Here is a 13359-nt window from a genome sequence, read left to right on the forward strand (position 1 = left end):
GTTGAATATACCATGGACTGCTAAGAGATCAAACAGGTTCATCCTGGAGAGGGTGAAGCCAGGCTGCTCCTTGGAGGCAATGATTCTGAAGCTTCGTCTGACATACTTTGGACATGTTGCAAGGAGAAACTTGTCCTTGGAGAGGAAGGTCATGCTTGGGAGGGTAGAGGGACAGTGCAGGAGAAGAAGACCCTCGATTGGATGGATTGATTCAGTGACTAGGGTAATGAGGATAGGTGTGTCAGAGCCAATAAGATTGGAACAGGATAGAGCAGGGTTTAGGGTTGTTGTAATTAAAGTCACTATGAGTTGCAGGCAACTCAACGGCACATAACAACAATACCCAGATGCCACAACTTTGCTTGCAGAAAGCAAACACCTGCAGCATTTAATGCCTAAAGCCTTCGATATGGATTACATACCAACATAAGGAAAACAAAGATCCTCAGAAATGGCCTTTCAAGTGATAATATGATAGTTAGAGAAAAGATAGAGGTTGACAAAGGTTTCCTTTTACTTGGATCCTCAGCTGATGCCTATGGAAGCAGCAGTCAAGAAATCAAACAACATATTGCACTGGGCAAGGTTGCTGCAAAGGACTTCTTTAAAGTGCTAACATGCCCCATGGGGACCCAGACATGCCTGTCCCCCGTCATAGTATCATCAATCTCTTCGTAGACATCTATCACAAACATTGGACAGTGAAGAAGGAAAACTGAAGATCTGACGCTTTTGAATGGTGGTGCTGCGCTACCCAGAGAACAAACAAATCTACGTCAAGTAGAGCCAAGGATGGACAAGTTTCATCTCGTCTAGTTTGGGCATTGTCATTGTCAAGGATTGAACTGAGTCCCCTGCAACACACATGCATGCTACATCATGATTCCCATGATCTGCCACCGTTAACAAGTGTGAAAGGAAGAAAGGGAGGGACAGCACCCTTAATCCCATCTGATGTAAGGGGAGAGTCCCCCGGGGTGTGGCCTGTGATGTCATTTATCTCACAAGAGATTAAAGAGAGCAAGAAAAAGGCAGAAAACCCGAGCAAAGACAGGAGAGGGAAGCTTAGTGTCGCCAAGAAAGAAATGCAGACCTGAACTCATTCTTTAAAGCCGGTTTTCTGTGTTGGGAAACTCCCAGTGCCAGGAGACACAGAGAAGAGAGCTTTTGAAGGCCCTCTGCTGAAGTTGTTGCCATAATGTTGAGTACAAACCTATGAACAACAGATCTGAACCCTGTCCTAGCCTCATCATCTCTGACACAGTTGAGCCCATTACTGCAGTCTCTGTGTCAATCTACTTATCTTCCTCACTAAAGTAGTCACCCTGAATTTAGACGTCTAACCTCTTAAACTATAAAAGAGTAAGTTTTTACTTGTTAAGGCCATCTGTTTTGAGGTATCTTTGTTAGAGACTGGAGAACTAAGACAGGCATGTTACCAAGAGTGGACAATCCCTAAAGGACATCATTCTTGGCAAAGTAGAGTGTTAGCAAAAAAGAAAACCCTCCACTCGAAGGATTGGCAGAGTGGCTGTGTCAAATTTTATCCTCAGAAAGAGATTGACCCAGTTCCTTCTTATAGTGAGAGACCATGAGTTAGTTGTCTCTACTGCTTAGAAGATATCTAGACTTATTCTCATTCCCCCCCCCCAAAAAAGGTGATCCAACAGAATGTGAAAAGTATTGAATACTATCATTCAAATCCCATACATGCAAGGTCCTGCTGAGGATGATTCAAAATGGGCTAGAACTGTGTATTCACAGAGACCTGCCCGAAATACAAGCTCTGTTTAGAAGAGGCCATTGGCGGTCATTGCGGATGTCAGATAGGTCGTGGCAGAAAGCATAGAATACAAAAAGGACGTCTATCTTTGTTTTATTGACTATGCAAAGACCTTTGACTGTGTGGATCACAACAAATTATGGCTACCATTGAGAATGGACATCCTAAAACACTTGATTGTGCTCATGCGAATCCCATAGCTAGACCAAGAAAGCTGTGGTTCTAATAGGGCAAGGGAACACTGCATGGTTTCCACTCCAAAAAAAGGGAGCATGTGTCAGAGCTGTGTCCTTTTTCTGTATTGATTCAGTCTGTACACTGAACAAATCAATGAAGGAATTTTTATTTTACTTTTCAAAGAGAGAAGCAAACTGGGGGAGAGGGGTGGGCAGAGAGAAAAATGCAACAATGAGTGAATGGATGGAAATCCAAAATCTCTGTAAATGTTCATTAAAATTAATAAATTAAAATTTTTAAAAAATTAAATTTTAAAAAGAATGTAACAAATAAAAAAGACATTGATTCTTAAAAAAAAAAAACAAAAACAAAAAAACAAAGAGGAATGTCCCATTAGGATCAGAGGAAGACTCATCAACAGGCTGCATTATGCAGATGACACAACCTTGTCTGATGAAAGCGAAAAGGATTTGAAGTGCTTGTTGCAGAAGATCAAGGACTGCACCTACAGTATGGATCACATCTCAGCATTTGATGTTTTCTTGAAAAATAAAATGCTTCACCCCAGACCAGTAGACAGCATTATGATAGATGAAAAAAATAAGATTGAAATTGTCAGTGATTTCATCTTACTTGGATCCACAATCCCTTAGTACCAGCTGTCAAGAAATCAAAAGATGTATAATATTAGGAAAATATGCTCTCAGGGACCTCTCCAGAACACTGGAGAGTAATGATGTCAGTTTGAAGACTAAGGTGCACCTGATTCAAGGCACAGTCCAATTGCTTGCTATGCATCTGGAAGTTGGACAGTGACTAAGGATGACAGAAGACAAATTGATGCCTTTTAAATGTGACTTTGGTGAAGAGTTCTGAGTTTCCCATGGACTGCCAAGAGAACATGCAGGTCTGTTCTGGAGAAAATGAAACCAGGATGCTTCTGGGAGGCAAGGACAGTGAAACTCTGCCTCACATGCTTAAGGCATGTTGTTTAGTAGGGCCCAGAGCTTGAGAAAGGACATTATGCTTTTATGGCCCTTTGGATTCTTTTTTGGGGTTATATGATCTCTTCAGATTCATGGTTGCCTGCACATTTAAAACAAAACAAAAAGTCAGTGGAAAGTTCTCTGTGAATCAATGTGACTTGTCAGGTCAAGAGTGAGCAGTTTTGAACAGAGGTAGAGAGAGAATCTTTAAGGACTACTGGTGGGGCTTCCCAGATAATTCTTCTGCGTATAGTCTGGAAGTCATTGTTGGGTTACTAAGAGAGAGGAGATAGGACTAGCCGAAAGGATATGTGTGTGTGTGTGTGTGTGTGTGTGTGTGTGTGTGTGTGTGTGTGAGAGAGAGAGAGAGAGAGAGAGAGAGAGAGAGAGCGCGCACAGGGGGAAGGCTGATGAGAGAGAGAGAGAGAGAGAGAGAGAGAGCGCGCACAGGGGGAAGGCTGATATAAATGTACCTTTAAATTCTCCATTTTCTGTTTGCACGGCCTTGCCCTCAGCTTTGTATACATTACTCATTCTAGAGACTTTAAATTTTTCCCAGAGAAAAATGCCTCCAGGATTCTGCTGGGTGGGGAGGGTTGTGTGGTGGTGGTGGTGATGATGGAGGAGACTGATAGTCGTAAGTGAGATTTTAATCTACCTTCTGGCATAGAACAGCATCCTAGAATCTGCTTAAAGTGAAAGCAAAAGAGGTTCGTGTCGAGAGACAGAGACGGTCAGATGAGGAAGTTGTCTAACTTCACAGAACAAAAATGACTGATGTTCTCAACATCAAGGAAGAAAACAGTTTCACACAGTTGGAGAAGGGACTAAAATTTATATAATCATAAGCAGAGAGGTCAAAGGCAGATACTTCAAAGTGAGGATTTAGAAGGGTCAAGCAGATTACATATTTGTAGAATGACATGATCTGTTAAGAGTACATAATTTAAAATGTATATACTCTAATTTATTACAGAATAGTCACAGGATAGTGGCAGGACATGTTTTTCAGATAACCTGCTATAAAAATGACTTTCTGAGTCATGTCTGTCTCTGAAATGCATTGTAAAGATGTATCAGTAATGCGCTGTATCAAGACCCTTCAGGTAAAAGCTATGACATCACACAGTTGCTTGACCATACTGGAAAGAGGGTTCAGGAATAGATTATGATATATCTGAAAGGTTCCAGACCTCAGAGAAAAAAAAAAAAAAAGATGTCTTCTTCAGGGTATATTGTGGCTTGAAATAAGGTTAGAGAAACAGCTGTTGGAAAATTCACTGCCACTCACTCCATCAGCTGTCCAGCACTGTGAAGCTTTATTAGAGAAAACAGGCCATCTCTCTCCCACATAGCAGCCGGTGGATTTGAATTGTTCACCTTCCCATTAGCAATTCAAGACAATCCACGCTATGCCACCAGGGCTCCTTGCTGTTAAAAGAAACAGGGTTTTTTTGTTTGTTTGTTTGTTTTTTAATGGCTAGGTCTGGGACTACCACACATTAATTACACTTTATTGATTATAACACCGTAGGGTCATTTTAGATATAAGGATAAGAAAATAAACTCTAAATGCAGCTTACAGTGAAATTTGTAATCAGCTTTCATCTACTATGACTTGAAAATATCTGTAATGAGTTATTTCTTTTGCACTTGAAGCTTATCTATTTTATTGTCCACTGGACATTTCTATGAATAGGTTTTACAGGCTTCAGGACAGACTTAATGAACATGTGATGCGTAGTCACCTTGCTGTCGAAGACTTCATGATCGGTCTAATGACATACTGTTGCTTAGTAGAAGTAACTTTTACAATCCAACGTGGATTTTAGACTCACGTCAAGATGTTAAAATGGAGTTAAGGTTTTGTTTCAGATTTCTCTATTTACACACTTAGGCTTCTACCTCCTACTTTACATTTTCATTGTAGCTTTACTCTCCTCAGACGCTTCCCAAGGCACTTGTCTGGAGTTTTCAATTTTGTGTTCTCGACTTGTCCCGTACAACTGGGATTGATTCTTCGTTTCCCATCTGCCAGTTTAGGATTTTTCTCTCTTGAATCAACCAAGTCATTACCACTGATCTGTCTGCTTTTTGCCTTCAAAACTTGTATTTAGAAATTCTTACTTCTAAAGAAGCTCTTTGCTGCTGCTGTTGTTGTTGTTGTTGTTGTTGTTAGGTGTCGTTGAGGCATAGACAACTCATAGTGACACAATGAACGAAAGACCTGAACACTTGTATAACTTTTTGTCATTTCTCCACATTCATAGAGTTTCTGGAGGCAAGCCATTTCGGAAGTGGATGCCACTCCTACTTTCAAGCTTGTTTTAATCGGGGAGCTCCACCAAACACTGTCCACCATGGGTAACCATTATCACATTTTGACACATCAGTGACACAGTGTTCAGCTTCACAGCAACCATGAGTTACCTTATACAGCAAATGGACAGACAAGTGCTACACCACTTAGAAGAATGTTTGACCAAAACCAATTAAAACCAGGCCTGAGGGCCGCAGATTAAAATCACCCACCATTGGCTTGGTAGCATCACTTTCTCTCCACTAGGTCAACTGAGCTCTAACTATGTAGCTGTTGTTGTTAAGTGACATCTAGTCGTAGACTACTCATAGCAACCCTATGAACAAAAGACTTGAGCATTTGTATAACTTTTATCGTTTCTCCAGAGTTTCTGGAGGCAAGCTATTTCAGAAGTGGATGCCACTCGTTTCTCCATTCCTTTTATTGCTGTTTTAGGGGTTTCAGATGGTCGTCAGAGTAGCTCATGAATCAGTCTACCATTTCCCCATAAGCTTTATACTGTAAAATTGATGCTGGGCTGAGGGGAAGGTAGCAAGAAGCCCCCCAGGATGTTAGAGTTGACCACCTGAGAGAACAGCATCAAAGAGAAGGTGAGAGGAGAGTTTTAATTCTTCTCACTGGGTTGTTTCATTTTCTGTGGTGTGTATATGTCTCTTCCTAATTAGAAATTGTGAGCTCTATTGCCTGTCAGATGTTCACAGCATCTGTATTGAACCAGGTATTGTGAGTAGAAAGAAAAGCCTGAGGAATAGGCCAGAAAGACCATCTGATTGGTCCAACTTTGATGCATGTGATGATGAATGAAGGTGTAACTGGATCAAGGAGAAGCGCCAACCTCGGGATATTTGTGTGGTTCCCCACTTGGCTGTAGGGAGCTCTGGTGGCCTAGTGGCAAGAAGCTGCTCTGCAATCCTGAAGGCACGCAGTTTGAATCCCACTAGCTGCTCCATAGGAGAAGGATGGTCAATCTCCTGTGCAATTAACTGCCTCTGATAACCCACCAGAGGGTCAGATATAGGTCAGTTCTGACTCTATGGTATACAACAACAATAACAACAACAACTAATTTGGCTGTAATTCTGGTAGCTGGTGAAAAGGTCAAATGTGCTGAAACAAAGGAGTCTTAGCTTTTGCTGTGAAGGTTTCTGAGTGATGTCAGCAGATTGTTCTGTATTACTTATCTAGAAACCCACCCAGTGGACTGAAAAAGAAAGGGCTGAGGATCTATTTCCATAAAGAATACGGCCAAGACTATGCCCTGGACAGAGGGGGTTACCATGAGTCAGAATGGGTGATAAACATTCGTTTATTTGTGTTATTTTTTCTTAGCTTAGCTTCTGCTGTAGTGATTCGCCTATGGTTTCTGCATTTTCTTCTTCTTGCACGAATGAAACAAGGCCACCAGATGGTCGTTCACCCCAGAAATATCTCCAGGCAACAAAGGCTGAGAGCTCTCCAGCAGCCAGCACTGTGGTCCCCACATAGCCGTCCGTTTACAGGATGTCCTTGCAGCGTTTACCAGGGGGAAAGGCAGCAGACATGTTCCATTTCCACTGCAGTGTGTATTCAAAGCCACAACCAGCCAGAAGTGAATGTCTGGAGACTTCTTCACTTGAGTGGAGACATTGACCTTTTAACTGTATCCCAGTCCAGGCATCTCACAGAAAGCACCTATTCCATCTTCCACGCAGACTTCATTTCCACCACAAAGTCATGGAAACGTTTCTTTGTGTTAGAACATAATGATTTCTAATCTGTCAGTGTTTTGGGTTCTTCTTCGCTGGGTACCATGTAAGGTGAAATCTAACAGTTATTTACAGGGGCAGATTACCCATTTATGGAATACTCCTCCTCCCTTACAGGGATTTTCAATTCGAAAAAAGGCCTCTGCTTCTGTAGGAAGGTGCTGTGAAGTTGGGAGAGGAGCAGATGCCAGCAGAATCTTTGGTGTGTTGAAAAAAATATTAAATTGCTCACTGTTGTTCTTGTTTTGTGCCATTGACTCATAGCGACCCTCTATACAATAGTTCTGAATTCTGTCCTATCCTGTGCTAATCTTACTGTCTCTGACACTCCCACCTGCCCCTAATATCCTAGTCACTGAGTCAATCCATCTCATCCAGGGTTTTCCTCTCCTGTGCTGTCTCTCCACCCTTCCAAGCATGATGTTCTTCTCCAAAGACTGGTCCCTCCTGGCAACATGCCTGAAGTATGTGAGACAGAGTTTCAAAACCCTTGTGTCCAGAGAGCAAGTTGGTTTCACCTTCTCCAGTTTGTTCTCTTGGAAGTCCATGGTATATTCAAGACTCTTCTCCAGCACCACAACTCAAAAGCATCAATTCTTCTTCTGTCCTCCTTAGTCATTGTCCAGCTCTCTGATGCATAGCAAGTAAATGCAAAGACCATGACCTGGATCAGGCGCACCTTAGTCTCTAAACACATCTCTGCACTTTAGCACTCAGGAGAGGTCCCTGACAGCACACTACCCTAATCCAATTCATCTTTGTTATCCTGGCTACTGGTTCCAAGAGAGTTGATTGTGAAAACAAGAAAGCTGAAATTGTTGACAATCTCAATCTCTTCTTCATCTATCATGGTGTTCCCAATTGGCCCAGTGGTGAGAATCTTTGTTTTCTTTATATTGAGCTTCAATCCGTATTGAAGACTGCAGTCCCGGACTTTCTACAGAAGATACTTCAGGTCCTCCTCAGTTTCAGCAAGCAAAGTTGTGTCATCTGCACAATGCAAATTGTTGATACATCTTCCTCCATTTCTGATGCCATATTCCTCCTCATAAAGACTAGTCTCTCGAATGATTTGTTTGCATATATTTTGAAAAAGTATGGAGACAGGATCCCTCCCTGATCCATTCCTTTCCTGAGTTTGAATCATGCAGTGTTTCCTTGCTCTGTTATGATGACTCACTTAGAGCTTAGCAAATAAAAATAAACAAGCCCATGCTTACCTTAATAAATATTAGGATAATCTGATTCTGGCCGCTTGGACTTGTCAGTTATGGGTTTACTCAACCAGGTTAGGCACAGAAATTTAATGAACGGTCTCATTTGGGTCTCTAAATAGGTTTGTGGGAGAGGATACTCACATCACTCTTTAAGAACTCTGAAGTCTTATACCAGAAAGACCCAAACTTCTCCCACAAACATTGCCTTTGATATACTCTGGCTGTTACAAACTACAGCTCACTGTCTTTCCAGAGAGTCCCAGCAACCAGAGCCCCAACTCCAGCATGACCACGCGAGAGCTGCAGGAATACTGGCGGAACGAGAAATGCCAGTGGAAGCACATCAAACTTCTCTTTGAGGTCGCGTCAGCCCGCATCGAAGAGAGAAAGGCCTCCAAGTTTGTGGTAAGCCAAGATTCTTTTAAAAAGGGTCTATCATTCCTCCTTTCCAGACCTGGGCGAGTCCTGTGAGTCTCGTCATTTCCACTTATGAAATGGGTTGACACACACTAAATCATAATATCCAAAACAGTTAAAAAACAAGATCTCGTAAGTGCTTACTATGGCACTGAAAGAGGTACCATTGAGATTAGAGACATTTATGTCATAGTTCCTAATCTTGAGAAAAAAAAAATAGATCATTAAGGCTATGTTTTTAAAAGTCTATATCTAAGAAATAATACATAGTTTAATTCCATGTTATCAGGGATCCCGAGTCTCTTTTTCATGAGTTTTAACACCTCCTGTAGCATTCTATTGTTATTTAATGCTTTTCTTGAAAATGGATCCATTTTCATTTTTATTTATTTACTTATTTTTGACAAATCGGATAATTTTAAAAAAACAACAGCACTAAAGACATTCCTTTCAAAGGGAAATGCCTTCAAAGGAACACCAGTATCCCGTGACATAAAAAAGATCATTACATTTGGTGGGTGGAGGGAGGGGGTAAAGGAAATGGGAAAGATAGGGGAGGGGACCTGAAAAGACAAGGTAAGCATAGTTCAATGGGATTCATTTTATAAAAAGCAATGTATGGGACTGATTGTATGAAACACAGTGTCAATGAAGGAAAGTGTGAAAAGCAATATATACGAATTTGGTTAAAAAATAATTTTAAAAGTAATTTCAAAACAGATACAAAGGTGATTAATAACTAGTTGTCGCTGCTAGGTGTCTTCAGGTCAGCTGCTATTCAAAGAAACCCCTCTGTACAACTGTCCGGCCCTGTGCCGTCCTCTCAATCACTGTTTTACTTCAGTCCATTATTGCAGTCATGTTATCTGCTCGAAGGTCTCCTATTGTTCACTAACCTTCTTCTTTATTAAGTGTTATTTCCTTCTCCACTCATTGATCCCTCTTATTACTATGCTTCAATGATGTGGTACAAAGGATCTCTAATCTCTTCTCCAAGGAGAGTTTTAGCTGAACTCCATACAAACCTAATTTGGTCTTTTGTCAGTGCACAGTATATATTCAATATTCTTCATCAACACCACAATTCCAAAGCATCAGTTCTTCAGTCTTTCTTATTCAATGTACAACTTTCACATGTATATCAAGCAACTGAAAACACCGTGGTGCAGGCCAGGCACACCATAGTCTTCAAAGTGACATCCTTGCTCGTTGGCACTTTAAAGAGGTCGTTAGCAGCAGACTTGCCCAATTTGCCCAATTTTATATATTGTTTGTAATATTGTTTGTTTTCTTGACTGTTGCTCCTATAAGCATTGATTGGGGATCCAAGTAAAATGAAATCTTGACAACTCCAAACTTTTTTCTGTTTATCGTGATGTTGATTGATTCAGTAGTGACAATTTTTATTTTCTTCACATTGAGGCATAACTCATATCAAAGGCTGTAAGATAGTAGCTACCAGTCTTCTCAATGTTAGGACCAGTATATTAATAATAGCTAATACTGAGTGCTTAATGCAGACCAAGTGCAGTTCCAAGGAGTTTATGTGTATTAACTCATTTAAACCTCGCCCAATGAGGATGTTGTTGTTGAATACTGTTGGAACTGACCCATAGCTGACCCTCCAGTGCGTTTTCAGAGGCATTTTAATCACATGAGATGAGATTACCCATCGTTCTCCTTTGAAGTAGCTGGTGGATTCAAACCCAGTTCCTTTTGGATTGCAGTGCATCATCTCAGCAAGTGGCCACCAATGCGTCCTCCCAAGGAGAATACTGTTACTATTCTCATTTCAGAGGTTCAAGGAGGTTAAATTACCCATGTATGAGCACATAGCTAATCTGTGATAGTCAGACTGGGATTCTGTGTCCTTACTTAGTATTCTCCATGCTCATAGAAAGACAATAAGAAAATTCTTTTCTTAAGATATTATAATTATTTCCAGTGTATATACTGTCTAAAACTGTCTCCTAAGAGGAAGATCCATAGATCAAATCTGGAAAGCAGATCAAATCTTGGAAAACAAAGATAAAATCCAAACCTCTCATTAGAAAAAAACAAAACAAAACAAAACAAAACTGAGGGTGTTAATCCTAAGGAAAGACACCTGCTAGCTGTCAGAGAGCTGGACCGTGAATAAGGATGATAGAAGAAGAGTTGATGTCTTTGAGCTGCGGTGCTGAAGAAGAGAGCTGGCGATCCCGTGGACAGCCAAAACAATGAACAGAGGTGTCTTGGAGAAGGTGCAGCCAGAGTGCTCTTTGGAGGCGAGGATGGAGAAGCTTCATCTCTCATACTTTTTGGACATGTTACTAGGAGAGTCTATTCCTTGAAAAGGGATGTTATGTTTGGAAAGGTTAGTGAACGAGAAAGAAAAATGCCCAGTGAGATGGATAGATGTGGTGACTGCAGCAATGGTGTGGGATAGGACAGTTTCAGATCAGGTTCATAGGGTCACAATGAGTTGTCCTTGACCTGACGGCATCTAACAATCACAAGGGGAAACAGACTGCAAATCTACCCCACCCCATGTTCTGGTCCTCTTCCTCTCCAGGGGTACCTTCGTGTTGCTGTATCTATTATTCTCTTTTTTTTTTCTTTGTACTTTTACTTACTGGTAGTGAAGAGGACTTGAAGCATTTACTGATGAAAATCAGAGCCTTTAGATTTCATCTCAATGTAAAGAAAACAAAAACCTTCACAATTGGACCAATAAGTAACATAATGATAAATGAAGAGAGAGAGAGAAAAAAAAAAAAGATTGACGTTGTTGTCGAGAATTTCCAATTGGACCAATATGTAACATAATAGTAAATGAAGAGAGAGAGAGAGACAGAAAAAGAAAAGAAAAACAAAGATTGACGTTGTTGAGAATTTCCACAGTCAATGCCCATGAAAGCCGCAGTCAAGAGTTCAAACAACAGATGACTTTTGGACAAATTCACGGCAAACAACCTCTCAGGAGTGCTAAAGAGCAAAAACGCCACTAAAATGTACTTGACCCAACCCAAGGTATTTTCAGTTACTTCATATGCATGTGAAAGTTGAATGATGAATAAGAAATAATTGCTGTCATTGAATCGTGGTGGTGAAGAAGATTGCATATATACCATAGATGGCCAGAAAGTTTATGAGATAGAACATCCCTTAAAAATGAGAATGGTGAGACTTCTCTTTATGTGGTTTGGAGGGACACGTCTGGAGAAAGACATCCTGCTTGGTCAATTAGAAAGTCTGCAAAGAAGAGGAAGACTCGTAACAAGACGCACATACATAGTGGCTTTAGCCACGGCTCAAACATAGCAAAGGTTGTGAGGGTGATTCAGGACTAGGCAGGGTTTCTTTTGCTGCTGTAAGTAGAAGCAACAATCTCATAAATTCTATTGTAGAAATTATTTTTCTTATGTTTACTCTTGTCATGATTCATTTTTGTAGTTTGGCTAATTCTACCAGCTGTTAAAAGCAGAACATCTAGTTGTGGTAATCCACTTTTGGGGGTGTTTGCCATCATTTGCGTCATTTTTCCTTATCAGGTTAGGCCTCGGTCAGGTCAATCCCCTCAGCAAGTTGTTGCCCAAGTCTTTTGTCTCTTTGCCCCGTAGATGTACCAGATCGTTGTCATCCAGACAGGCAGTTTTGACAGCAACAAAGCCACTTTGGAGCGCCGCTACTCAGACTTTGAAAAGCTCCAGAAGAACCTCCTGAAGACTTTCAGGGAAGAGATGGAGGATGTCACCTTCCCCAAGAAGCACCTGATGGGGAACTTCAGCGAGGAGATGATCTGTGAGCGCAAGCTGGCCTTCAAGGAGTACCTGAGCCACCTCTACAGCATGCGCTGCGTGCGCCGCTCGCACGAGTTCATTGACTTCCTCACGCGGCCCGAGCTGCGCGAGGCCTTCGGCTGCCTGCGCGCCGGCCAGTACACCAGAGCCTTGGACATCCTGGTGCGCGTGGTGCCCCTGCAGGAGAAGCTCACGGCGCACTGCCCAACCCTGGTGGTGCCAGCTCTGTGTGCCATGCTGGTGTGCCACCGCGACCTGGAGCACCCGTTGGAGGCCTTCGCCGCTGGTGAACGGGCCCTGCAGTGCCTGCTGGCGCGCGAGAGCCACCGCTACTACGCTCCTCTCCTGGATGCCATGACCCACCTGGCCTATGCGCTGGGCAAAGATTTTGTGTCCCTGCAAGAGAGGCTGGAGGAGAGCCACCTCCGGAAGCCCGCCACCAGGGGCCTAACCCTGAAGGAACTCACCGTCCGAGAGTACCTATCCTGAGGCCGCCTGGCAGGTGCTTGGCCGGAAGAACTAGAGACTTGAGACACCGTTGGCTGGTGGGCTCTTTGGGCTTCAATCTTGGCAGGGTTCTTTTTCATTCTATTTTACTGAGTAACTTTGGCCAAGCCCTTTTCCCATTCTTTCCCTTTACCCCTCACCTCTGTTGATAAGTGTGTCTCAACATCTTGTATCTATGCCCCATGTATCCTTTAGACCAGGCCCATTTCATCATCTCAAATGCACGATCCCAAAGCTTTGGAGAATAATATTACTCAATGCTTTTGTGGGAAGCGAGGGACCAGGTTTTCACTGCGTTTCAACAACAGAACTTTATTTCCTCTCAAAGTTTCAACAATTGAATCGTTTCTATCTACTCCCTGCTCAATATTGTTTCCAAAATCCCACCAATTACCCCCCGAGTATTTTAGCTTTTCCGTCTCAGT

General features: G+C 42.0%; 1 protein-coding gene across 1 annotated transcript in view; it reads left to right on the plus strand.

Annotated features, from left to right (window-relative positions):
- SNX20 (sorting nexin 20) overlaps positions 1-12916 on the plus strand; it is a 14902-nt gene extending 1986 nt beyond the window's left edge. Inside the window, exons 2-3 of the mRNA XM_006897109.1 lie at positions 8482-8633; positions 12248-12916. Of these exons, the coding sequence (XP_006897171.1) occupies positions 8482-8633; positions 12248-12916 (821 nt within the window). The remainder of the gene's footprint in view (positions 1-8481; positions 8634-12247) is intronic.
- Positions 12917-13359: the final 443 nt, after the last annotated feature.

Source organism: Elephantulus edwardii, unplaced genomic scaffold (assembly GCF_000299155.1).
Source record: "Elephantulus edwardii isolate Elephantulus edwardi_28Jun2011 unplaced genomic scaffold, EleEdw1.0 scaffold00201, whole genome shotgun sequence".
NCBI lineage: Eukaryota > Metazoa > Chordata > Mammalia > Macroscelidea > Macroscelididae > Elephantulus > Elephantulus edwardii.